Source organism: Myotis daubentonii, chromosome 11 (assembly GCF_963259705.1).
Source record: "Myotis daubentonii chromosome 11, mMyoDau2.1, whole genome shotgun sequence".
NCBI lineage: Eukaryota > Metazoa > Chordata > Mammalia > Chiroptera > Vespertilionidae > Myotis > Myotis daubentonii.
Window position 1 is genome coordinate 55487029 of NC_081850.1, and position 26982 is coordinate 55514010.

Below are 26982 nucleotides of genomic sequence, written 5' to 3' on the forward strand. Positions count from 1 at the left end.
CCCCCAAATGCTCACTGCCCTGCTTGCTCCTATTTACCCTTCAGTTTCTGCCTAAATATCACCTGCTCCAGGAGGCCGCCTTTGCTTCTCCTCCCAAGGCAGCCAACATTTCCCCCCCTCCCTCTCTCTCCAACCATGACTTAAAACTTCAGAGGGCAGGGACAAATTCCCTTTGACCTATTTCCCAGCCTGGAAAAGCAGGTGCTTACTTGTTATTTGTGGGACAAATCAAGAAAAGGAAGGTTCCATGTATTAAAATGTGTAGGCAGATACTGTTTATTTTGTTATATTCTTTCCATAGCACGATTCCACATCTATTTATTTTCACTTTTATTATTATTATTATAATTATTATTTTTTTACAAAGGTACAAGGAATTTCAGAAACAACATTAAAACAATCAAACTGTTCAGGCACGGTTTCATAGGAAAAGCATAGCTCAGTGTCTGACTTCCTGCGTCCCTCTGTGATACTCAAGTTTTGTTCCAGGAAGAACAATTCCTGTAGCGCTAAGGTGGAGATGCCCTAAAGCTCATCTCCCAGTGCTGTCTTCATTCTCGGAAAGTTCCTGAGTCAGCAGTTGGGGGTTCCCAGGGCCTGGAGTAGAAAGACCAGTGCACATTCCGTGGCCCTGAGCGCAAGGGACTGGCCCTGCAAGTTCCGGGCAAGTCCCACTTCATCAATCAAGAACATAAACAAAAAAGTAATTTTTAAAAAATGGCTTAAAAAAATATCTGATAAAAATTACCTATCCCGCTCCCTTGCTGTGAAATAATTTAAATAATTTACTCTAGATGTAAAAAAAAAAAAAAAAAGAAAAGAAAAGAAGAGAAACCGTTTGTTCATGATGCCTTCGCATTGTTTCGAAGGGTGAGGTCTGGGCCCCCTTGGGGTAGAGAGAGTTTTCGACATTCAGGAAGCTCCCCAGACTCAGCCCCACCTCCACCACTTTGTAGCCAGTGCCTACGGGCATGACCGTTTCCTTATTCTCTAAGGCTCACCTTCCCTCCTGAACCTGGGGTAATCATGCCCGCCTGACCCGAGTGAGAGTAAGATGTGTCAGCGAGTGGAGGTTGGACGGCTTTGTAAACTGTGAAGTGCTGGCCCCAAATGAGGCAGGAGAGATGACCCCCGTCCAGAATTCTGCTTTCCTGACAACACCTAGGATTTGGTCTTTGGCAAGCTTGGCGGGCCCCAGCAGCTGAGTAAATGGTGGATAAGACAAGCAACTGGGGTGTCTGGTATGTGCAGCAGACAGGGGAACTCAGCCATGGCTAAGAGAGGGCGCAATCAGAGCCCCCATCCTGTGGGAACAGGGCCGGGGGCAGAGACCGGGTGGAGGGCTCAGAACAAAGCTTCCTGATTTTAGCCTTAGAGGACTTAGCAGGCAGAGCTGGAGTCCCAGCACCTGCCTGGCGCTCCTTGTCCTCATCTTTAGTGTAGACGGGTACAGATGGACTAGCCCGAGGGCTCTCCACCCCACGTATTGCAGAATCACATGGGAACTTACAAAACCCTACACAAGGCCTGGCCCTACTCTGCTGATTCAGCTTCGATTGGTCGGGGTTGGGCCTGGCCATCTGTATTTCCTGAATGCTCCCAAAGGGATTCGAATGGACAGCCTGGACTGAAACCAACCAGGCCAGGTGGCCTCCTGCAGTCCCCATCCTAGCTCCAGCATTACCCTGTGCAAGGGGCAAACACCCTTGGTAAATAGGCACATTTGCCTCTAGCTGAGCCATTGTATTGACCACCAAGAGAGAACCTCAGAGAAGGGCTCAGAACACAGATTCACAAAGGAGGGATGCAGAAAACGCACAGGTTGGAAGGGAACTTTAGGGCCATGTGGTCTCGCTTCCTTGCCTAGTACAACCCTCCTCCTCCCAAAGCCCTCACGGCTGGGCCGCCAGGGGGTTCGCGGGCAAACTGTCCACACTGGGCTCCCTACGTCCTGGGAGCCTCTTCTGTTACCTTGGACGGACACCTGCCTACGTCATCCTGGCAGAGGCAGGCTCTGTGACCTGAGGGCTTTGGTGGCTGTCAGGGTCTGAGCAATGCCCTGAGGCCCGTGCCCCACATCAGGGAGTATCTACCCGCCTGGGCTGATTCTGGCTGGAGAGAGGACGGTGTTGTCCTCCTCCCTGTATTCTAGAATCGGGCTGGACCTTGACTTCTTTCCCTGAAGTGAACCTCCCTCTTCCACTTTGCCAATGTCTTGTGAGTTCCCAGCGCAAAACCAGCTCACCACCCTACAGGTAATTTTCCTTAGGCCAAGGCCAACATTTCTTGCCTCCAGTGGTAGACCCCAGGGCCTCCTTGTTCAGATGGAGAAATTGAGACCAGAGAGGGAGTGACTGGAGGCCACTTCAAATCAGGGGTGCCCCGAGGCCAGAACCAACGGACTCCTGCTCTGTGGGCTGAGATCTGTATCAGAGCAGAAACAGCAGACAGACAGACAGACAGTCCCAGGAGAGCAGAGGCTCAGCCCAGCCACGAACTCTCTGGGGACCTGCATCATGTGTGTGTCTCTCTCTGGGCCTTAGTTTCCCTACCTGTAAAATGAGAAAGTTGGGCCAATCACTGGTTTTCAAACTTCTAATTTTTTTTGAGTCGCAGAATTGTGTATTCCATCCAAGTCCATATGTGTAAAACAGAAAGGAGAGCTGTCCCGTCGGAAGGGGGTGAGGGGTACAGCCTCCTGCTTAGCCTGCCCCATTCTATAGACCACAGTTTGAAAATCACGGGCAGGTTTACCTCCTAGGTCCTTGTAGCTCTAACTTTCTACTGTGTTCTTTTCCTTAGGAAGTTAGAGCTTATCACGTACCCTTACAAACAGAATCAAACAGAAGGCAAGGTGTCATCTAAAAAGAGTCAACTCAGACACCGTTGTTTCGAGAAGGCAAATAGAAAGCGGCACCATGTTCCATTGGAAACCTGCGGCGACCGAGTTTCTTTTTCTGGTAAAAAATATAGAAATAGTGGTTGTTCTCGGGGGACTTGTGGTTTGGCTCTGGACCTCCCCATGGAGCCGAGTGGTGTCCCTGAGGGCGAGGAGGGCAGAGACCTCTGCTCAGGACCATTCTGAGCTCATCCGCAAGTTTTTGATCTCCAGTTCCAACTGCTTGGCCTGGACCTCGCGCTGGGTCACCAGCTCCCGGAGTCTTCGGATCTCCTCCTGTTGCCGATAGAACATCTGCAGCAGCTGGGAGAGCGCAGAGCGGAGGGAAAGGTAACGTAAATGCCCTGAGACTTGAGGGGGCAGGACCCCAGCAGAAAGGATAAAGCATTGTCCCTTTTGGACTCAGAAAGGTGGAGGTGATTAAAGTAACGTGGCTGAGGCCTACGGGGACAGCCATTGCATTGATCTTTTACAAAAGCCTTGTTTCCTTCACCTGGTAAATGAAATTAAAAGACTTGACATTTCAGACTTGTGTGTGTGTGTGTGTATGTTTTTTGTTGTTGTTTTTTTTTGTCTCCTTAGATGCTCCCATGGGACGGAGGAAAGGATATTTGGCCTGGTGTCTGGAGATTGGAGTTTTCACCACCACTACACTGTGTGACTTCAGGCAAGTTACTTACCCTCTCTGAGCTTTAACTTCCCCCTCTGGGAAATGGGGGTCAGAAAACTAACGGCAGCACTATCACAGCTGCTGCCGCTGTGCAGAAAGGCACCAGGTGTTGGGTGCTCCCCCTAAGTAAGGACCTTCGTTATCTCCCTGGAAGCTCACAACGGCCCCGTGAGGGTCGTGGTGTTAGTGCCCCCACTTTACCACGATGGACACTGGAGCTAAGAGAGACTCGGCCCCTGGGGCCAGCATCCTCCAGGCAGTGCTCAGGAGAGCTAGGATGAGAATCCCTCCGTGAGAGGGCAGCCCTTGAGTTTTTAGCCACAACCCACTGACTCCCAGGGCTGCTGAGAGAACGCACACAGATGATACATCAGTGCCCACCGTGGGACCTGGCACACAGCCGGCACTTAACAAATGTTGGCTCTGAAATACAGTGCCAGAACTGGAGGGGCGCTAATTCCCACCAAGTAAAACCCTCTTCATTTTATAGGTGGCTCTCCACCCTCTGTAAGCAAGCCCACCGCCAGGGCATACAGACGGTGCTCCCTGCCTGTTTGCTGAGTGAATTAACCAAGTGAATTGCCAGTAAGTAGCTAGCCAGGCCGCAGAGCTGGTGGTTTTCCTCACCCTCATGTCTCTGCCCCTTCTCCACACCCACCCCGTGCAGGCACCCCCACCCTCCTTCCCACCTCGTTCTCTGTCTTCGGTGGGGGGCATTCAAAGATGTCAAAGCCGTTTGTGAGCCAGGCTTTCTTCTCCTCCAGCCTGTGTTCTGCCTTCCACCTTGGCGCCTTCTCCTCGAGCAGAGAGAAGGGCCTCCGGCCATCGTCCGCAACCAGCGCTTCGGTCTGGTCCACGAGGTGAGGCGAGGCGGGGGCCAGGGAGTTGGAGGGAGGTCTTTCCGGGGGCAGAGGCCGAGGGCTCAGCAGCTCGGAGCCGGGCCTCAGGGACACCAGGACAGGCCCTGGGAGGGAAGCAAAGGCCGTGTGAGGACTGAGTGCCCATCAGCACATGGGCATGGGGCACTGGCACAAGCAGGCATGCGCAGACACACAGACACGCAAAAGGTGTGGGAGCTTCGGCCACATGCAGACAGGCACAAGCCCACGGACCAGGGCGCTCAGAGTGCGAATCAGGGTCCCGCGCACGTGACCATCTAAGGAAGCCTGGTTTGTCAGAGCAGCACGGTGCATGCCCTGGAGCTGCCCCGGCTCCGCGAGCTCCTCAGGGAAGCGTCGCCCTTGCTTTGTAGGGACAGTCCCACCCCACCGCCCTGCCATCCATCAGGTCATGAAGTCCCCCCAGCACGCTGGGTGGCAGGGGAGGCAGGCTCACAGAGAAGGGTGAGGAAACTGAGGCCCAGGGAGGAGGGAGACTGTCTACGGGTTATACAAATGCGGGGTTTGGGGGCAGAAGGAGAGGGAGATCCCAATCAGAGAGGCAGCAGCTGGAGTGGGGGCTGGGCCTCATGTTGACAGGACAGGCAGGTGAGTCAGGGCAGGCGGAGGGCACCCAAGGGCCTGGGTGGGGGCTGCTGCCTAGAGGGCCTCTGGAGTGATTGTGGAGGTGCAGGTGGGAGGGTGGGCATAGGGTCCAGCTGACACTATCCAGTCACTCTGCACAGCCCAGAGCTTAGTAGCTTTCCATGGAGCAAAATCCCTTGACTTGGAGGGAATGTTCTGAGCCACTTGGGGCAAGTCCCTGCCTTCCTGGACCCTATCTGACCGTCCCAGGGGCGGGGGACTGATGGTGAAGGACCAGTCCTCGGGGTTTCAGGAGAATACAAATACGGTCCAAACCCCTCTCAGCCATCTGGGCCAGAGGACACGCCATTTCCCCCCACATTCGCCCGCCCGAGGCCTCTGCTGGGCTTTCCTCACCTTTATTTACCCCACTGAGCCACTCCCTGGCCGTTAGAGAGGGCTGGGCCCCTGCCGTGGGCGGGTAGATGTCCTCTTGGTAGGATTCCGACTGCAGGAGAAGTCAGGACAGTGAGAAGTGGGTGGTGGGGAGGCCGCCCACGGGAGGGCCCTTAGAGAGCTGGGGGTCAGAGAGCAAAGGGTCATGCCCAAGGTCATCACACAGCAACTCAAGAGCAGAGGTGAGGCAAGAGGCAGGACTCCTAGCTCCCAGGATGCCTCACTGACCACGGAAAGGCCTGCCCCTTGAGGAAGTGGCCACCAGCCTCCCTGTTGCTGCCTCGGGCGTGGGCTCCAGGCTCCGGGGATAGTCTTCTGGGGAAGGGTTCCCGCCTCCCTGCAGACCCCCCACCACTCTTACCCGCCGGGGGACAATCATGGATATCGGCTCGATGAGGCTTTTGGTTGTGATCAGCTTGTAGAAGCGGAAGATCTCACAGGTGGACACGTCGAGACCTCTCTTTGGCATGAAACCTGCGGGCAGATGGTCAATTAGGGCCAAGCGGTTCCAGCCGGGCTGGGGCCACAGGGCCCGGTGTAAGTGGCAAAGCCAGGCTGCACACCTGGATGTGAACAGACACCACCTCCTCCCCCCATCCTTCCCGTCAACGAGCAGTTCATGCAGGAACACCTCCGCTGGGCCAGGCCCTGTGCTGGGGAAATGGGGTTGAAACCCTCAGACCCTGGCCCCGCCTTCAAGAATTTACAGGATTTTAGCTGGACTTCTGCAGGAAGTGTGCTCTGCTCCAGGCCCTGCCTCACCATCCCCACAGCTCCTGCCCCAGATGCCCTAACAGAGCATGCCTGGCTTTCTTTTGCTTACTGTTAGCATGGTACATCTTTCTCCATCCCTTACTCGTGATCTAGCTGTGTCTTTATGTTCAAGTGGGTTTCTTGTAGGCAACATGTAGTTGGGTCTTGTTTTGTTCTTTTATCCCCAAAGACAGTGGAAAAGCAGGGGCTCTCTTAGGTCAGTCTTTCCCATCTCCGGGCTACTGTTTAACCCAGTGGTTCTCAACCGTGGCTGCACATTAGAATCACCTGGGAATCTTTTTAAAATCCTGATTTCTGGGCCTCATCCTCCGGAAATTCTGCTTCTTTGTTACTAATGTTGTGGCCCCACCCCATAACAAAGAAATGGAATTTCTGGAGGATGAGGCCCAGAAATAAGGATTTTAAAAAAGATTCCCAGGTGATTCTAATGTGCAGCCAAGGTTGAGAACCACTGGTTTAACTGCTTAACCTTGGCCTAGAACACCTTCATTCTCTCCCATGCTGTGCTCTGCCTCCTCTCTCCATCCCTCAAATGTTGCCTCGTTCAGGAAGCCGCCCAGAGAACCTCCTGCACCCCTAACCAGAGCTCCCCCGAGCCAGGCTGTTCACCCACCAGCTCCCCTCCCGAATGTGGGCCCCTCCAGGTGGGGCTGGAACCTGACATACCTGTCCCCCCAGGTCCCAGGTGGCCTGGGTGCCCCACACTCACCGATCCCCTTCTGCGGGTGGTAGGAGCGGTACTCCGTCAGGTAGTTCAGGTGAGGCTTGTCCGCGCTCACCTCATAGTAGCGGATGTTCCCGTCTCCCTGAGGGGGAGGGGGGGGTGTTCAGAGCGGGTCCCCAGCAGCCCCACCTGCCCCCTCTGCCATGCAGCAGGAACCTGGTGTCCACCTACTACACACAGGGAACACCAGGGAACTGTCACCAAGGCAGTAGGAGGGGCCTCGTTTTAACACTCTGTCCCCCAACCATGACCCAAAGCCCACCCGGTCGGTGTCTCCAAGGCAGAAGCTCTGGGGGCACAGGCCGGAACCCCACCCCCGTCCAAGAGCTGCACACAAGGGCCAGAGTGGCGGGTCCTGAGACCAGCCAGTGGGGCTCACCTCTGGGAGCATTTCTGTCACAGTGACTGTGCGGGGCAGGGTGGGGGATGCTGCTGCTGGCACAGACGGGTAGGGCCAGGGCTGCCGGAGACAGATGGGAGACCTACCCAATGAAGACCTGCTCTGCCCCCAATTTGAAGGTGCCCCTGTGAGACACACCCACTGGTCCCTCCTCATCTGGACCCAGCGGTGGGGGAGGGGGAAACCAGTGCAGGGTGTTTAGTCTAAGCCAGCCGTGGGCAAACTATGGCCCGCGGGCCGTATCCCGCCGTTTGAAATGAATAAAACTAAAAAAAAAAAAAAAGACCGTACCCTTTTATGTAATGATGTTTACTTTGAATTTATATTAGTTCACACAAACACTCCATCCATGCTTTTGTTCCGGCCCTCCGGTCCAGTTTAAGAACCCATTGTGGCCCTCGAGTCAAAAAGTTTGCCCACCCCTGGTCTAAGCCCTGGGCCCAGGTGCTCTTGGGAGCCAGGAAGGTGGGAGAAAGGGGCTGTCCCTGCCCCTGCCTTGCACCCCGAGGGCCCCAGGCTGCCGTCTGGCCACCAGTAGGGCTAGGCTTAGGGGAGTTCTGCCTCCAGCCTCAGGATTCCATGAGGCCACCTTCCTCCCGTGCCAGACTGACCTTCCCCACCACGTAGAGCATGTTGGTGTCGGAGTCATAGAAGGGAAACAGCACGCCGGAGGAGCCGTCCAGGTCCTCCTCTGTGAGAGGCACGGAGAGGTCGTCCTGCAAGGGAAGGGGGCCAGGTCACTCCTGGGGTCCTCGGTGGTGCTCTCTGAGCTAAGAATTCCTGCCACGGGGCTCTGGATGGGTGTGTGTGTGTGTGTGTGTGTGTGTGTGTGTGAGAGAGAGAGAGAGAGAGAGAGAGAGAGAGAGAGAGAGAAAGAGAGAGAGACTGAATGTGTGTATGTGAGTGTGTGAGAGACTGAGTGTGTGTGTGTGAGACTGAGTGCGTGTATGTGAGTGTGTGGGAGAGAGAGAGAGAGAGAAAGAGAGAGAGAGAGACTGAATGTGTGTATGTGAGTGTGAGAGAGACTGAGTGCGTGTATGTGAGTGTGTGAGAGAGGGAGAGAGAGAGAAAGAGAGAGAGAGAGACTGAATGTGTGTATGTGAGTGTGAGAGAGACTGAGTGCGTGTATGTGAGTGTGTGGGAGAGAGAGAGTGCACCACCTTGTATTTTGCAGCATTTTGCCCGTAATGAATGACTTCTCACACACCTGATCTCACTACAGCCTTCCACCACCTGTTTTGTTATTTATTCTTATAGATCAGTGGTTCTCAACCGTCTGGCCCTTTAAATACAGTTCCTCATGTTGTGACCCAACCATAAAATTATTTTCGTTACTATTTCATAACTGTAATGTTGCTACTGTTATGAATCGTCATGTAAATATCTGATATGCAGGATGGTCTTAGGCGACCCCTGTGAAAGGGTCGTTCGACCGCCAAAGGGGTCGTGACCCACAGGTTGAGAACCGCTGTTATAGATGAAGGAGATTCAGAGAGAAGGAAGTGATCTGTCTGGTCTTTGAAACTCCGGCCAAGTGCTCCTTGAATCAACTCTGCTTGACCTGCCCCTCCCCTCCCCTCCCCCTCCCCTCCCCCATCCCCCTCCCCCTCCCCCTCCCCGGCTGCACCCCTGCCCCGAACATGCAGCTCCTCCTGCCCGCTTGCCTCAGTCCTTCGTCCCAAGCTCTGCTCCAGCTGTTCCTTCTCCCAGAGGCCCTCTCCTCCCTTCCACCCAGTCCTGGTCCAGCGCGGCCGCGTGTCCCTCCCTGTCCTCTGTCCTGACCAGCCTCCCTCTTTGAGTGACAGGATGCACAGGGTCTGGGCTTGTGCCCTCAGGCTGTTGGCATCTTCCTGTTACTCATCAATACATTCAATCAATGAGTGAGCGAGCGAGTGCATGAAGCCAGAGCGCAGCTGAGGAGCGATGGTGGGGGTGCCGGTGGCGTTGCGTGGGAGCCTCACCTGGTCCCACAGGGCGATCTGCCGGTTGTTCCACCGCGAGGTGCCTGTGGACAGCAGCTTCTTCAGGTTCCCCAGAAACAGCACTTTGCTGGCCCGGTGCCCCTTGTAGCTGGCTTCCTGGAGGGACACGTGCGGTCAGGGACGCCCTTGCCTTTGCTTACGCTGCTGCTCCACCTGCAGTGCCTTCCTTCCTCACCCCAACTCTGCCTGGAGAATCCTTCCAGGGCTACTTTTCTGAGCTGCAAGAGGCAAATGTTTGCCCAGTTCCATGCTCTTGTTGAAAGATTATTGAGCACCCACTATATGCAAAGCATGGGGCTGGGCTATCTCATTTAATGCTCTGAGGGGAGAGACTCACAGCCCATTTTTTTGTTGTTGTTATTCCCAGCATTTATTTTAGTACATTTTAAACATCACATTTATATGAATTTCAAGCAACTTTGCAAGTATGCATTATGATTATCATTTTATAACTAGAACAGCATAACTATGGAGAGCTCACAGGTAGGCCTTGAAATTAGATTCACAGCCCATTCTTGCAGACGAGGAAACAGAGGCTTGGCCACCTAACAGTGCAGCCTAAGGTCATGTCTCATAGAGGATCAGCAGCAGCACCCTGAGGTCTCCGACCCATGTCATGCGCTTTGACGGAGCTGGGGCACACTGACAAGTTTTGGCGTGAGGCCAGGTTCAATACTAGCTTTCGATGTGGGCGTGTTGCTTAGCCTCTCTTCAGCCTCAGTTTTCTCATCTGAAAAATGGGGGTAACACGTGGGAAGGCTTGGGCAGAACGTACGTTACTGTAATGAGCAGCATTACTGCCCTGTTCTCAGAAGCCTCCACCATCTCCACTCCACTCCTTGCTCCTCTGACCCCAAGCCAGACTCCAGCCTAGCACTGACCTGGAGGACGGCCCCCGCTCGGGGGTCGAGAACCCGAATCTTGCGGTCTTTGCAGGTGGTGGCCAGCAGGCTGCCGTTGGTGTTGAAGGACATAGAGAGGATCACGTCTTGGTGACAGTCAATTGTCTTCACGGGGCTCATGATTACAGACTCCTTTGTGTCCAGGTTCCAGACCATCACCTGCACGGCAAAGAGCCGGCTCTGAGCTCAGTGGCCTCCCCGCCCCTGGCCCCCACAGTCACACGCCGGCCGGGCTGCAGTGAAACATGGTATCCCCCGGAGGGAAGCCACAGATGGCAGTCTGGCCAAGAGGCCTCCGGTGGGAGGATGGATCTGCGGCTGGAAGCTGCCAGTGGTGGGAGGGGAGAGGGGAGTCAGGCTGTCTTGACCGTGAAAAAAAAAAAACACCATCTGCCCGTGCCTGGGAGCAATGAAACACCCACGCTAGGAGGACCTGGGGGACCAGCGCGTCCAGGGGTTTCCAACAGCAGTTCCCACCTCGCACAGACAAACAGGGACAGCCATGTCTGGCTGCACAGGCTGTGTGCCGCACAGCTCCAGGGCAATCCATTCCCACAGCCTGTGATGTGAACAGTGCCCCCTGGCGTTGTGTATAGAAGGACCTGCACAACCCAAGCTGTCGCCCTGCAGACACACCCTCCCTAGACAGATAAAGAGCACTCTGGTCTGAAGGGGGAGAGGGCCCTCCCCACTGCTCCCATTTTATCCAGCACAGAGGCCCCTCAGCTGCCTCAGTAGAGCCCTATAGGGCCGTGAAGGGAAGAGTTTAAAAGCCACAGCTGTGGTCACACCAACTCCATCTGTGTCCAGATTGAGACACTGAGGCTGGAGAAGACAAAGACTTTCCCGGGTCACACTGCAAGTCAGCGGGGAGTCGGAATAGAGTCTCAGTCGCCCTCACCATGGATTTTCCCGCTCCACATGGCCCAGCCCACCCCTCCGGGCAGAATACTGGGTGGACAGTGTCCTCCCCAAACTTACTTCCACCTGGAACCTCAGGATGTGGCCTTATTTGGAATAGGGCCTTTGCTGATGTAATTAGTTATAATGAGGGAATACTGACTTTGAGTGGCCCTAAATCCGGCGGCTGGTGTCCTCTTTTTAGATTATTGGTTTCAGGGAGGAAGGGAGAGGGAGAGAGAGAGAAACATCAATGATGAAAGAGAATCATTGATCGGCTGCTTCCTGCACGCCCCCCACTGGGAGCCAAGTCCAAAACCCAGGCAGGTGCCCTGACCAGGAATTGAACCATGACCTCCTGGTTCATAGGTCGATGCTCAACCACTGAGCCACACCAGCTGGGCTGACTTATAAAAAGAAGAGAAAACACACAGACACACAGAAAAGGAGGCCGTGTGACAACGAAGGCAGATTGAAGTGATGGGGCCACAAGCCAAGGTGTGCGGGGCGCCACTGGGAGCTGGAAGACTCACAGAAGGGTTCTTCCTCAGAGCCCCCGGGGGAGGCCCGGCCTCCTCGCACCTGGGTTTAGGACGGCTAGTGTCCGGAACTGTGCGGGAGTGCCTTTCTGCTGTCTTCAGCCCCTCGGCGTGGCCATTTGTTCCGCAGCCCCAGGGAGCTGCACACGGACCCACCTACCTTGTAGTCATAGCCCGCGCTGAAGAGGATGTTGGCCGCCGTGGGGTGCCATTCCACCAGCCCCACTCTGCGGGCGTGGCCCACCAGCTCCTTCCTGTAGGCTGTGAAGTTCCTCGACAGCAGCTGCTTGGGGATGGACCAGATCTTGATCTGTCGGGGGTACATGGCCCAGGGGGGTGTTAGCCAGGGTCGGCCTTGGCACCCCACCACCCTAAGAGCTGGCAGTGGCCAGCAGCAGGGACGGGGTGTTCGCTCTGCACCCACCTCTCACTCAGTGGAGGGGCAGCTGGGGCACCTCAGAGGGACGGGCTTTGTCAAGGTCCTCCCGCCCAAGCAGGGGCTGGCGTTGACCAGAGATGAGTGCAGCCCTCCCCATCGGCCCCCCGGTAATCTTTGCATCCTAATGACCTGAGGTAGTGGGTGGGTAGATGGGCCACAGGCCTGACTCTCAGGCTGGGTGTCAGAGCAAATCTGCCTTCCAGCATAGGACATCCCCCAAAGTACAGTGGTCTCCTCCTGCCCCTTGTCTCAAAGGCCCAGGGTGGAGCCTTGAATGGCAGGAGGAAGGGTTTGTGCTGAATCTTCAAGGCACTAGGGAGCCAGCCAACACAATCTCTGGAGCAGGACAGGGCAGGCCCTTCTGAAGGGGCCCCTTTTATGCTCCTCAGCATCCCCTCTATGGAAACTTAGAATTTTCTACCTGCTTGTCCTAATGAACTGGTGTGCTTCCTTTGATCAGACAGTGAGGGTTCTGCAGTGCATTCTATTTCCCTTTTTGCCTGGGCTGCCAGGCAGCTCTGAGCTAAAGCGAGGGCTTAGTAGCTGCCACCCTCCATTGCCAACGTTTCTAGTATTATTTCCTCACTTCCTCCATCTGTGGCTGCTGCACTTTAGAGAACTGGCATCGTGCAGTGGGAATAGAAGTAAGTCCTCAGTTTGAGGTCTGGCTCTGCCTCTACAAACGGTGTGATGTAGGGCAAATAGCTGTACCTCTCAGATCCTCAGCTTCTACACATCGGAAAATGGTCCGACCTTGTGAGGTTGCTGTGAAGGGAAGACTGCGTGAAGTGATATGTGCAGTGAGGAACACAGTGGGCTCACAATAAATGGTAACTATGAAATGTATCCTTACTTGAAGCACCTGATCATATTTGTGTCTTTTGTTTTAAGCTACACCCACCACATTTTAGAAGTGGCCTAGAATAAAAATTATAAATAAATAACACTGAACATTGCGGGTACAGGGATTAGGTCCCTGGTACAGAACAGGAGCTCAAAAAAGTTGGTGGGACTGAAGCTTTGGGGTGGTTTTGGTGTCCCTATTCATATATGGTTCCCACCCTAATCCTTTTAAAATTTGCTTCACTACTTTTTGAAAGTGGCACAGTATTTTCTGGCCACAATAAAATTGCTCCTCATAGCATTTTAGAGTTCCCCCAAAAGAGGGACCTTCCCAATGGAATTCATGCATCTCACTGGATCTTCACTAGGCAGTTGGAGCTATTATGCCCATTTTAGAGGTGGAGAAACTGAGGCCCATGGAGAGGAGGGGTCATGCCCCAAGATCAAAATCTAAATGACCCCTCTCCCCACACAGTAACCTCACCTCACGAAGAATGAAGGAGCCAGGAGCATCAGAGCTGAGTTCCATCTCCTTCTGCCCCAATCCCACTCCTTTTGGTCAGGGAACAGCCTTATGTGCCAATACTCACCGTGGCATCTTCAGAAGCAGAGGCGATTTCAAAGTCGTCAAAAGGGTTCCACTTGATGTCTAAGACGTTCCCTCTGTGCCCGCAGACCTTTGGGTAGTGGGGGTCCAACTTTCCTGTCTGCAAAACAATGCCCGGGAGGAGTGAGGGGAGAGGGGGCTAATTCCACTGGAGCATCTGCCGGTCACTCATTCAGTCAGCAATCACTGAGTAGACAGGGAAACGTCAGGGGCAGAACTGGGTGTGACTCTGGGCCTTACCACTCTTCCGGGTGTGACCCTGGGGGAGTCACATCCCTGCTCTGAGCCTCAGTGTCTCCCTCAGTAAAAGGACACAGGTGTTTCACAGGGTTGGTGTGAGGGTCAGAGGAGGCGAGGTGTGGAAAGGGTCTAGCACAGAGCCTCGCACATAGGAGGCGTTCGATAAAAGGACATTTCCTTGCACACACTGCTGGTGGGGAGGCAAAACTGGCGCCGCCACCTTGGAAAACAGTCTGGCAGGTCCTCAAAAGGGTAAACATAGCTACCACACGACACTACAATTTCACTTCCAGGTACATCCCCCAGAGAAATGAAAACATGGGTCTATAAAAAACTTGTACATCAATGTTCACGGCAACATTATTCAAAATGGCCAGAAGGCGGAAACAACCCAAACGCCCATCAACAGATGAAAGGGTATACAAAAGGCAGTGTGTTCATACAACGGGATATTATTCAGTCAAGAAAGAATGAAGTACCGATGCATGCTACAACATGGATGGAATTGGAAACATGCTGAGTGAATCAGTCAGACATCAAAAGCCACTTAGGCGATACACCAGAGGTGCTTTCATTGCTTGAGCATATCATCACATCCTCTGGTACCTGGCATTCAACACCCTGACTAAATGCATGTGCAAGGTTCAGAACAGGTAAAGCCGCAGAGGCTAAAAGCAGGTGAGTGGCTTCGGGGAGGGGCGATGGGGAATGACTGCTAATGGGCACTGGGTGTCTTTGTGGGGTGATGAAGCTACTTGGAAGTTAGAGAGTGGTGGATGCACAACCATGGAAAATACTAAAACCCACTGACTCCTACACTTTAAAATGGCGAGTTTTATGGTATGTGAATTATAGTTCACTCAAAAAGAAAGGCCCTCCCCTTCCCCTCTCCCCTTCCCTGCTGAGAATTCTGTGCAGGTGCTGGGGGACACACAGGCCCCAGAGCGCATGGCATGAAGCCCTGAAGCGGAACATTCCAACCACTATCCAATGACACACTGCGGTATTTCCTGGGCCACGGGGAGCCACACGGGTTCAGGCATAGAACCGCATGGGTTCAGGGAGTTGGCAGCGACCAGCACACTCATTTTACACCCCACCCTGCCCGGTCCCGGCAGCACACGGAGCTGGGCCAGGCCCTCCGCCCGCCCGTGCAGCGTGGCCCACACGCACCATCGGCCTCGGGTTCGGGAGCCCACCCACCAGAACGCCCCCCGACTGCTCTCTGAGTGAAAGAGACAGCTGGGGGGAAAACGGGCCCACATCCCTTCATTCAGCAAATCTTTAGGAGGAACCTAGGAGACAGCACTCTGCAAGGTGCTGGGTGAGCACAGGTTGTAGTATTTGACCTCACAGAGCCAACAGTCTCAGGATTTAAAAAAAGGAACTTTCAAAACAGGGTGAACTCAGGGAATAGCCACCCCTCTTCTCCCCGCACCTCCCCAACCCTGCAGGGGGCACTGCGCCCTGTGGGACATCCTGCGACTGCCCACTCGTGGCTGAGCAGACACCGTGGCGGTCTCTGACCTTGCTTAATAAGACCGCTGGAGGGCAGCTGCTATGAGAACAGACACAGGGCTTCCCCGCCACGCCAGGCAAACTGGGAGACAGACAACCGAGCCCCTGGCTTGTGGGGGCTTTATGCATGCATCATAGCAGGCCTGCAAACAGAGGCGGAGGTCCTGGGCTCTCCTTCAGAAATACACTGCCCAGCTCCGCTCTCACCCCTCGAGAAGGGCACCAGACACCTCACCTGGAACGGGTCCTTTACTGGAGGGGGGACTCTATGAAGGATGTCACTTGACAAATTGGAAAATGGACTGTGGATTAAAGTACGATTGCAATGTGAACTTGATAACGTGCTGTGGATATGTTAGAGAACATCCCCGAAGACACTCAAGTACTTAGGGGTAGAGGGCAAAGATGTATGTAACGTACCCTCAAAGAATTCAGAAAAAATTTACCCTCGCATACCCATTCAGAGAGAGAGCGCGAAAGAATCTGGACAGGTGTTGATAGTGATGTGTGAAGAGACGGCCTAAAGTCCCATGTCTTCCTGCTGGTCCTGCCTTCTCCACGGCTGAAAACAGGGTCCCTGGACAGGGAGGAGAGGGCGTGCTCCCCGCCCCCTGCAGCAGGGGCAGCACCTGGAGCCAGGGCCCTGCAGCGAGAACCCTGCACCCACAGCCCTGGCTCAGGTCTGCACGGCACCGGGGGTCCAGCCGCGGGCTCCTCGCCCAGGCTCTCGTCCTGCACGCTGTCATCGGGTGAGCTTTCAAGAACTGAAATCTGATCGTGCCTGCTCAGATTTTACCTTCTCCCCATCTATAAAATGAGTGAATAATCATCCTTTCCTGGCAGGACTGCTGTGGGGGTAAAGTGAGCTACTGTGAGAGGGAAGCCGACTGGTGATGTCCCAACGGGTTTAAGTGCTCAAATAAGAGCAGCTATGATTATGTGTATATGTGTGGGTGTGTACGCACGTCCATGTGTACATCAAAACTGAGAAAAAACAGCTGGACAAAAATACTCCAAAATGTTATTAATGGTTATCTCTAGATGGTGGGATAAATGAATGTTTTTTTTTTTTTTATCATCTTCTCTGTCTTAAAAAAAAAAAAATTTCCCCAAACTTTCTATAAAACCTGTAAATTTTACAGTTTTAAAAAGGTATCCTATGTAATAAAAGGGTAATATGCAAATTGACCCTAATGACGGAATGACCAGAACAACCGCTCGACCAGTCACTATGAGGCCACTGACCACCTCTCAGTCCCTTTCCCCAGCTGGCAGGCTCCGATCACCCGATGGCGAATGGGGAATCGGGGATGGGTGGTGGGGGATGCGGGGGGCACCAGGCCAAGGCCCCACCCCACCAGTCACCCCACACACAGAGGGCGACCTGCAGCGGGGGTGGGGCTGGTGAGCAAGCGGAACAGTCAGCCTCTCAGTTCCTCCCCCCGAAGAGCAGGCTCCGATCACCCAATGGCAAACGCGGAATGGGGGTGGGTGGTGGCAAGGGGGGGGCGGGGGGGCAGCTGCGGGCAGCCGGGGAAGATGGCCCTGATTGCAGGCCAGGCCTAGGGACCATACCCACTCACGAATTTCATGCGTCGGGTCTCTAGTATAAGATAAACTTCCAGACTGTCTGAAAAGGTGGGTGCTTCTAGGATTAGGCAAAAATGTTATAAAACTGCAGGACTTGAAGGGCTCTGAGAGACCAGGAGTGGTAAAACCCAGCACAGCTCCAGCCCTGCGGGTGGCAGGCACCACCAGGGGTCCCCCACTCTCTCCCTGACCCCTGCTGGAGGAGGGGCTTGCCCAGGGGGTCCCCCACTCTCTCCCTGACCCCCGCTGGAGGGGGGACTTGCCTAGGGGTCCCCCACTCTCTCCCTGATCCCTGCTGGAGGGGGGACTTGCCTAGGGGTCCCCCACTCTCTCCCTGACCCCTGCTGGAGGGGGGACTTGCCTAGGGGTCCCCCACTCTCTCCCTGACCCTGTTGGAGGGGGGACTTGCCTAGGGGTCCCCCACTCTCTCCCTGACCCTGTTGGAGGGGGTTCTTGCCTAGGGGTCCCCCACTCTCTCCCTGACCCCCACTGGAGGAGGGGCTTGCCCAGGTCCTGTGTGCAGGGCCAAGCCCAGGGCGGTGAGCTGTGGGGCCCTTACAGTGCTGAGGTAGCTCAGCCCTTTCTGAGTCAGTGTCCTGCCTCCCCTCCTGCACACAGCCTTTCCCTTCTGTCGCATCTTTTCCTGGGTCAAAGGGCATGAGCAGTGCTGGGTCTTGGGCCCTGGCACACCCAGTTGCTCTCAGGGCCTTTATCTTTACACTGGCCCAGGGCCATGCCCCAATTTCTACCCTGAGGGTGCCTCGGAAGAGCTGAGTGTGGGCCAGCCTTGGCTGGCAGGAGGCAGAGTGCCCAGAGCCCCATTCAGACCACAGCTCCCAGGTCAGCCCAGGAGATGCCTCAGGGCCAGGCACTGCTCAGACGCAGCTCCCAGAGCTGAGCGTGGGCTCCTCAGGCCTCAGAGCAGCGGCCCAGCCCACAGCTCGGCCCTCCCCTGCGGTGGGCTGCTCTGTGCCTGAGAGGGTTCTGTGCTGAGGACCCACATTAACAGGCATTAGCCAGACTGATGGGCTATTGACTGAGCTGCTAATAGCCCTGAAGGGCAGGACATTGATAATTAGGAGGCCACTTCCACCCTCTGTCCCTCAGGCCAGCAGTCAGCCAGGACCAGCCTATGATTTATGGGGGACACAAGCTCTACATCAGAGACCTCGGAGAACCTGGCTCGGGTGCAGGAGCCAGCTGCTCAGCGCGACGTCGCCGCCTCCAGGTCCCCACGGGCTGCTCTGGGCAGAGTGGACAGGACTGTAGGACCCTGGAGGGCAGAGCCAGGCGGGCGGGGGGCGTTCTGGGGGCAGACCTCCCTCAGCTGCCTGGTGGCAGAGCTGTGAGGCCACAGTCGTGAGCCCTCCCACTACAATGTCACAGTCACGGCCTCCAGTGACCCTCCCAGCAGCCCAGAGTGAACGTGGCTGGCAGGGGTGGTGGGGGCAGGCGGAGGCGGCTCGCACAGCGTGCCTGCGAGGGCAGGTGGGCAGCGGCCCCTGGGTCTGAGTGCTGCTATAGCACTCACTACTGTGCGACCTGGGGAAGTGGCCTCGGCTCTCCGTGCCGCCGTTTCCTCCTGTACCAAACGGCAACAGCAGTAGGACCTCACAGGGTGGGTGTGAGGGTTAAATGAGTTCATGCACATAAAAGCTAAGGACAGTGCCTGGTCCCTGCTAAGTTCTCGGTAGACCTGTCAGTGGAGTTCATCGGAGTTAGTCACAATTACCCAGCTTTATTGTTGCTCCGAATGTTTCGGGGGCCCAGGGACACTCAGTGTGAGGCCAAACTTCCGCAGAGGGGCTCCCCTCACGTCCCGCCCAACCGACGGGCATTCGCTCCAGGGCTGCCTCGCTGAATAAATCGATGCCTTCATCGTATTCCCGCTGACGGCTCAAGCACATTCTCACTTTACAAGGGGCAGGTTTGCACCTGTTTTTCTTGAGGAACCATAACTTAGAGTCATTTATGTGCCAGGCCCTGTGCTGGGTGCTCTGCTCATATTATTTGGTTCACTTCCCAACCACCCCAGGAAGTAGTACAAGAATCTCCATTTATAATGCAGAAGCTGGGGACCGAGGGCTGGCAACGGGTGCTGGGGGCTGCAGAGCCAGTCCGTGGCCAAGCACGAGAACTGGGAATGCTTCCTCTCACTGCCTGGCCTGCCTCTTGCTATCCTCACACCATTGTTACCATCAGCCTCATGCAGACCTTTCATGAGGACCTACTATATGCCAGCCCCACACTGTGTGCACATGGGGGCAGAAGGTAAGTCCCTGCCCCCCAGGAGCTGCCAGTCTGGGGAGGGCATGAGGTAGTATACCCAGGGCTTGGAGAGAGAGGAAGAGGAAAGGCCCTGGGGATCAATCAGAGAGGGCTTCCTGGAGAAGGAGGAGACCTCTGAATTGGGCCTTAAAGAGAGGGAGACTTTGCCCAGGCCAGGGAGGAGGACAGGAATTTTAGGTAAAAAAGGCAGAGCCCTAGGTAGGTTTTAGGTGGGAAGGATCCTGAAGCAGGCAGCAGGGAAGGCGGACTGAAACATGAAATGGGAGGCATCCGGCTGTGGGCATGGAGACAGTCACCCTGCACAGGGCTCAAGGCTGGACCCTATAAAGAGACGGACATGTGGACGGATGAGTTGCGTCCTGATGAGAGGGGTTAAGACTTGGGGCCGGGGGGGTGCCCAGAAGAGAGAGTTGAGCAGAGGGAAGGATGACAGGAGTATTCCCTAATCCTGGTGCTAAAATGCAAATCCCGTTTCTATGAGGATCAGGGCATCATTACCAGCCCTCCCCCACGAGGACTCAGATGAGCATGAAGATGGTTTACGGTAGGAACCCACACCCAGGGTCTGAGGCGGTGAACCACAGAGGTTCTCTGGTAACCCTCCTTGGTCACCCCCAGAGATGGGGAGCTCACTTTCTACCCAGGCGTTTTATTCCACTTTCAGACCATATTTACTGGGAGAAAACACTTCTTACTTCGAGCCTGGTGTGGCCCCTCCCACTCGCCTCACTTCCTGCTTCTGGTCCTGCTCTGTCCTTTGGGGCCTCATAGACACCCTTTCCGAACCCTCCCAGGCCAGCCCCTGGGAAATCTGAAGGCAGAGGACCCATTCCTCGAGTAAGCTCCTTTCCAGGCTAAACCCATCCAAAGAGCTGAAAGAGACTTTAAAAAAGGGCTAGCCCACGCCCTGCCCACCTAGAGAGGGGATCTGAGCGGGAGGGAACAGGAGATGCTACGGAAGGCTCGGAGACGCAAACTGTCAGCTGGGACGACGATGGGAGCTCGGCGAGGAAGGCAGGACTTAGTTGCAGGCAGTGAGTGGGGAGTCATGGGAGGCCTCTGAGCAGGGGAGTGGCCTGGTTAGACACCGGCCTGAGGAGGTCCGTCTGGCCCAGCCGTGGGCAAACTACGGCCCGCGGGCCGGATCCGGCCCGTTCGGCTGTTCTATCTGTCCCGCGGAGCCGAAAGAGCGGAGGGTTCTCTTGCTCTCCCCTCCGCTCCTTCACCAGCAGCAGTGTTAACATGGCAACATCGGGAAACACGGCCGCAGCTCCTTCTTCTGAGTCCCGTTTAAGAACCCACTGTGGCCCTCGAGTCAAAAAGTTTGCCCACCCCTGGCTCTGGCCTCTAAGAGCACAGCAAACATGCCCCTTCCCCCAGGCACCTGCAGGCCCTGATGTCCATTCGACCCCGCAGGCCCATGGCCCCCCTCTGGCCTGGTCCACTCCCAGCAACGTCCCAGCCCCCACGGCCTGCCCTTGCCTTCCTTCCTGCCCATCCTCCACACCTCACAGCAAAGTCCACCCTTCTACCTTCAAGAGGTGGATCTGTTGCAAGCGGGCCCCAGGGTCAGGAGCCCAACCTGGCACACCCCCGGGCTCCGGCCAGGCCTGTCCCCAGACCTTCCCGCTGTGCCCTATTCCGGAGCACAGCCCTCTGTTGCCAAGGCTGCAAGCACCTCCCTCCAAGGGGTTCACCCTGGGTCACAGCATGCAAAAGGAAGGGCCCTGACTGCAGGGGCACGCCCTCTGGGACACCTGACACCGCCTGGGGCAGCCTAGCCCTTTTGAGCAGAACTTCCGGGACACCTTCCAGTGCAGGCATTCCATTAAATGAGTAGCTAACTGGTCCCTTCCTCCCCTCCCTGCCTTCGCACAGCACTCTTTACCGACACGTCTCTGCCTGGATGGGACATAATCCCTGGTGACCAACAAGGCGCTATGTCTGGGCCACATTCGGGTCCTCACTCTTACTGCTCAGGGTCCTCGGGGAAGTCATCTCCCGGAGCCTCAGAATCTCCTCTGTACAATGGACCAATGGCACCCACGTCAGCACTGTCTTATCTGCCCTGAGTCACCTGTGTCCTTCCCCTCTCTCGGCCTCTCGTTCCTGCTCCCTCACCCTGGACGTGGTTACGTAAGAAACTACCAACCAAGTGTGCTGAGGGGCCTTTCTGGACCCCGATTCAGACACAACGAGGCACTTAAGAGGCATCAGAGACGGTTCACATGAGCGGGTGAGAGCGAGGGAAGCAGCTGTGGCTAAAGAGGGTGACCCAGGAGCCCGTGACCGTGCTGTGATCCTGGCATTGTGGGCAGGACAGAAAACGCCCTTACTTTTCAGAACTGGATACTGAAGTCTGTGGGGATAAATTGACAACATGGCCAGGGTTTGCTTTAGAAGACTTCAGTGGGGGAAAAAGGGATGGATGAAGCAAGAGGAGCAGTCTCGAAAATTCTAGAATCTGGGTGTCGAAGTTTGTTATATTGTTTTCTACCTACTTTTGTGTTTGACCATTTTTCATAATTATAAAAAAAACACGAGGGGACTGTCTAGTACTGAAATACAGTTTGCAAATCAGCAGCAGCGGCACCGCCTGGGAGAAGTCGCCAGAATTAGCAAAAATACGGGCTGCCCAGGGGTATTTGAATTTCACATAAACAACACATGTTACTTCTGGTCTGAGTACGTCCCGTATGATATTTTACCGATACCGAGGAATTCTCTGTGCAAAGAGCTTGGCAGTTTCTTATAAAAGGACACATGTTTGATGACCTAGTCCAGTGATGGCGAACCTTTTGAGCTCGGCGTGTCAGCATTTTGAAAAACCCTAACTTAACTCTGGTGCTGTGTCACATATGGAAATTTTTTGATATTTGCAACCATAGTAAATCAAAGACTTATATTTCTGATATTTATTTTATATATTTAAATGCCATTTAACAAAGAAAAATCAATCAAAAAAATGAGTTTGCGTGTCAGAGGTGTCATAGGTTCGCCATCACTGCCCTCGTCGCTGCCCTCCTGGGCCTTTGTCCCACAGACCTGGAGACTGACTTATGTTCACACAGAAACCTGTAGGCGGATGTTCATAGCAGCTTTACTCATAACAGCCCCAAACTGGAAACCATCCAGATGACCTTCAACGGGTAAATGGTTATACCAACTGCGTTGCATTCACACCCCGAAAGGAATACTACTCAGCAATAAAAAAGAACAGGCGACTGATAACACGCAGAAACTTGGGTGGATCTTTTATGCTGAGTGAAAAAAAGCCAAGCCCAAAGGCTCCATCCCGTATGGCTCCATTCAGGTGACATTCTTAAAAAGACAAGAGCAGGGAAACGGAGGACAGAGTGGTTGTGGGGGCTTAAGGTGAGAGGGGAGCGAGGGAAGTGGCTGCGGCTGAGAAGGGCAGCCCGGAGATTTGGTGACGCTGGCAGCATTCTGCATCTTGACCGCACCGATGTCGGTATCCCGGGTGAGACTGTACTCCAGTCTCACAAGATGTTACCAGTGGGGGGAAGGGGTGCAGGGCACACCAAATCTGTTATTCCTTACTATTGCGTGTGAATGTTCAATGATCTCAAAACAAGAACGTTTAATTAAAAAGAAAAAATAAACAAGAAGAAGGTCTTTGGTGCTTCTCTGAGGTGCAGATTTGACTGGCGTCCTGCGTTTTCTCTGGCCGCCCTGGGGCCTGCTGGGATGCAGACTCTCCGGCCCCATCGCAGAGCTACCGAGTCAGAATCGCGTCAAAGTGACACCCAGGCATGAGCTCTGACTAGTCCAGCTCCTGCGGTGCCTGGGCTCCCGGGAGTCTGTGCCGGCAGCAAATACCACGTGTCCTCAGCCGCTTATATCACTGTCCCAAAAAGCCCAAAGGGAACGAACTAAACATTTTACCCGCGATCAGGCTGCACAGGCAACTGCATCTCAACCCTCCGAGTGGTGTCCCGCTGGACGCACAATGGAGCCGGACTCCTGCCCTGGCCTCCAGGGTCATCACAGCCCAGCCCTGCTCCCCTCTCTGACCACCTCCCACTGCTCTTGCCATGTGACAACACACCTGTCTGTTTCTCAATCACCAAACCCATTCCCACCGCAGGGCCTCTGCATGTGCTGTGCATTCTACCCGAATCCTCTGCCTCTAGGGTTTCTAGTGGCTCTCTGCCCAAGTGTCAGCTCCCCAGAAAGGCCTTCTCTGCTCCTCCTCTCTGGCCTAGTCCCCTCGCCCCTCCCAGGTCACATTCCATCACATCAAACCAATTCATTATCTCATCGCAGTTATTAACATCTACCGATACTCAGCGTTTCATGCAAGTTGGAAACCATGACACGTCTGACAAAGTCCAAGTCATAAAAATCAGGAAAGCACATTAATATGTAATTACTAGGTAATTAAGAATATAGTTTGTTCGGTGGACAGAATCTTCTATTTTATTTTTTTATATATTTTTTATTGATTTCAGAGAGGAAGGGAGAGGGAGAGAGAAACATCAATAATGAGAATCACTGATCAGCTGCCTCCTGCACGCCCCCTACTGGGGATCCAGCCCGAAACCTGGGAATCGAACCATGACCTCCTGGTTCATAGGCTGATGCTCAACCATTGAGCATACTGTCCGGGCTGGACAGAGTCTTTTAGAAGCACCCAGAACGTGGAAGAAATAAGTAGCCAAACAGGCCATATCTGGGAGTCCGTCCAGCTCTAACCTTGACGTCTTTCCATAAATCCCATTGTACACTTGTTCCTCCCTAGCTTGAAAAATTTCATCTTTCTAGAATACAGTTCACACTTCTCACCCCGGCATTCAAGGCCCTTCTCATCGGGCCCCGATGAACTTCCCCAGGGTATTTCCCTTCCTCCCTTAGACAGACTGTTCTACCTGTTCTGGCCAGACAGCTCTCTGCATTGTTCCCTGGACAGTCCACACACAGTCCCTGCCCCATTCCTTTGCTTGTGCCATTCCCTTTGCCAATTATGCCCTCCCTATTTATTTGGATAAACAATTCCCGGGTAATTTGTTCAATCAATGAACATGTATGAGCACCAACTGTGTGCCCGCAATGTGCTATATGGATAAAAAAAAGTACTGGTTCTTTTCCTCCCCTATTCCAAGTATAGGAGGTCCCAGCAGAACACCCGGGTAGTGAGATTCCGATTGGTGATTTGTAAGTTCTGAAGTGCTCTGTCTGTTGTTTCTGAATGCTGGTGGCTAACGTGCGGGTGACCTCAGATTATGGGTTCGCTGACCTGAATCTGTGGGACTCCTGTCCACACTGAACTGTTTCCTCCAGAGACCTTGTCTCTGCGTTTGCTGCAAACCAGAGGCCCTACCAACCCAGCATGGCTGAGACCCCTCGGAGGGTCCCCCTCCAGGCAGAGACGCAGGTCCCCGAAAAGATCTGCTACTGGGTGAGTCTATATGAAACTGCCACTTGGGGGTCCAACACTGTTCAATATCAGCAAATGCCAAAGGTCCAACCTCTACTGCCAACATCTGCCCTCAGGACAGGCCAGTTCTTTCTGTTCACTTACTGCTGTCCTCTCCTGCCTTAGGCTTTGGCTTAAGGTTGGTTTCCTTTACGGGGGAGAGTAAGTGGCTTTGGAGATGTCCCAGATGTCATGTGAGCCTGGCAATGCATTAAAAAACATGTTTTATTCAGGAGTGAATCATTTTGCAGTGGGGTAGAGGGGAAATCCCAGGAATAGTTAGGCAACTGCTGAAATCCCAGGAGAGGAATATTTTTCCCAATGAAGAAACGAAGGCTTACGGAGGTGAAGTGACTTATCCAAGGTCACGCGGCTGGTAGCAGGCAGGTCTCGGGTTTGAACCCGTGCACCGCAGCAGAAAGCAGGCTCTTTCTACCTTCCCTCTGCCCTGAGCTGCCTCCGGAGAGCCTCCGGGCCTGGGCTCGCCAGGCGCCCTTACCTGGTGCAGGGGGATGACGAGGAAGGCCCCCCCTCCAGCACACTCGGTCACCACTGCGATGAAGTGGGGGTTCACGGCGCAGAAGTGATTGTCGTGGACGCTGTGGGTGATGGGCACCGAGTCGTAGCAGTTCTCCTTGCTGGCTGGTTTGCCAAAGACGTGGCGGAACTTGGAGCTCCGGTACTGGGGGTGCCATGACATCTGCGGGAGACAAACGGGACAAGGAGTCTGAGGCTCGCCGCCTGGGTAGCGGGGCGCACGGCGACCTCCCCTGGAGAACATAGAAGAGGGTACGACCAGGACAGGGAGGTGCTGAACCCAGTGAACAGGCTGTATCTGTGGCTACTTCCATGGACCTGGTGAGATGTAGCGAGACGATGTGTAATTACCGCTGACCAGTCTGCGTTTCATCCTTCCGAGTGTGAACACAGAAAGAGCAGAAAGACTGTAGAGAGACCTCAGCACATTCCCAATCCACCAGGCAGGCCAGCCACCCCGCCCCTCCCAGCCCAGCCAACTGGGTAACATTGAGCCCTCGGGAGCCAGCCAGCCTGCGCTTCAATTCCAGCTCTGCCTCTGGCCAGCGGGGCAGGCAAGTGACTTAACTTGTGCAGCCTCCGTCTTCTCATCCGTAAAGCGGGGAGGACGAAAGCATCCCTCTCAGAGACTTGTCGTGAGGATTAAATGAGAGGATACACTTAGACCCCTTGACCAGCAGCATAATTACGGCCACCATTCTCATCCAGGCATCCTGAGCTGGCCAGGCTTCTCACCCAGGCCTGCATTTGTTCACTGGACGTTTACTGAGAACCACTGAGTGACTGGACCTGTGCCAGGCCCGGGGGTTCCGGAAAGAGGTGGGCAAGGGGAGGACCTAGCCCCTCGGGAGCCACGGTAAAGAACCTGGGCTCGGAGGGCGGTGGGAGCGGCTGCAGGACAGAGAGGCCAGGCTTCACCTTCGGGAGGAAGGAAGGGTGGGCCGGAGGAGAGGTGATGGTCACCTGGGCTGGGACAGGGCAGAGGGCGTGGAGAGGAGAGGACATGTTAGTGAAATGCCAAGGGGGGGGGGCACCGGCCCTGGCATCTGCGTGCCCGTGGTGGGCTGTGGGGCCAGGGGTGAGTCATGGCGGCTGAAATCAACACGATCCGCTGGCCGTCCACAGTTCTAGCCCCTCCGGCCACTCCCAGAGCTCTCCCTCCACCGCCTAGACCTTGGTCCCACGCCCGAGGGATGGCTCTCTGCCCAGGGTCAGGGAGCCTCAGGGGCCTGGGCAAGTGTCCCTAAGCTCACAGTCACCTCCACGGAAATAACAGCTCACAGCGGGGGGTGGTTGCTATGTGCCAGGGCCATTCCACGTGCTCCCCCTGTCTGAACCGAGCAGGCAGGGCCACCTGGCTCCCCATCGCAGGTGCAGGGGTGCAGCGAGACGTGAGGGCCCCGAGGTCACAGTGCCAGTGGTGGAGCTGCTTGCTGAACCCGCTGTCTGCAGCCTCCAGCCCAGGTTCCTGAAGATCATGCCCAGGATGACAAAAACTCTTTCACACCCACTGCACCCTGGACCCTACCTCAGCCCATGGCCATTCCCACCCCAACTTCACCCGAAGGAGAACGAGGCTCCGGAAACTAAGTGGACGCCCTCCAGAGAGGGGCCGGATGGCCTCACGGGTGAAGCCGGCTGGCCTCGGAGCAGCCTGAACACCAGTGACCTTCTGCCCCTGCCCCAGACTCCTTTCCCCACCCCCCACCCCACCCCACCCCACCCCACCCACCACCTTATCTTTACTGCCAAGGTTCGTCCAGACCTATTGCC

The 26982-nt window shown here is 54.9% G+C and overlaps 1 protein-coding gene across 2 annotated transcripts in view; it reads right to left on the reverse strand.

The window, feature by feature from the left end:
* Window positions 1-252: 252 nt before the first annotated feature.
* The window catches only part of CORO2A (coronin 2A), a 46127-nt gene continuing 19397 nt past the window's right edge, over window positions 253-26982 (reverse strand). For both annotated transcript variants that reach the window (XM_059657464.1, XM_059657465.1), the window contains exons 2-12: window positions 25172-25372; window positions 13582-13698; window positions 11870-12019; window positions 10250-10429; window positions 9348-9464; window positions 7998-8102; window positions 6972-7068; window positions 5850-5962; window positions 5450-5540; window positions 4259-4533; window positions 253-3202 (exon numbers count right to left, since the gene is read on the reverse strand). In XM_059657464.1, coding sequence (XP_059513447.1) covers window positions 3071-3202; window positions 4259-4533; window positions 5450-5540; window positions 5850-5962; window positions 6972-7068; window positions 7998-8102; window positions 9348-9464; window positions 10250-10429; window positions 11870-12019; window positions 13582-13698; window positions 25172-25372 — 1578 coding nt within the window. In that variant the 3' untranslated portion in view covers window positions 253-3070. The remainder of the gene's footprint in view (window positions 3203-4258; window positions 4534-5449; window positions 5541-5849; window positions 5963-6971; window positions 7069-7997; window positions 8103-9347; window positions 9465-10249; window positions 10430-11869; window positions 12020-13581; window positions 13699-25171; window positions 25373-26982) is intronic.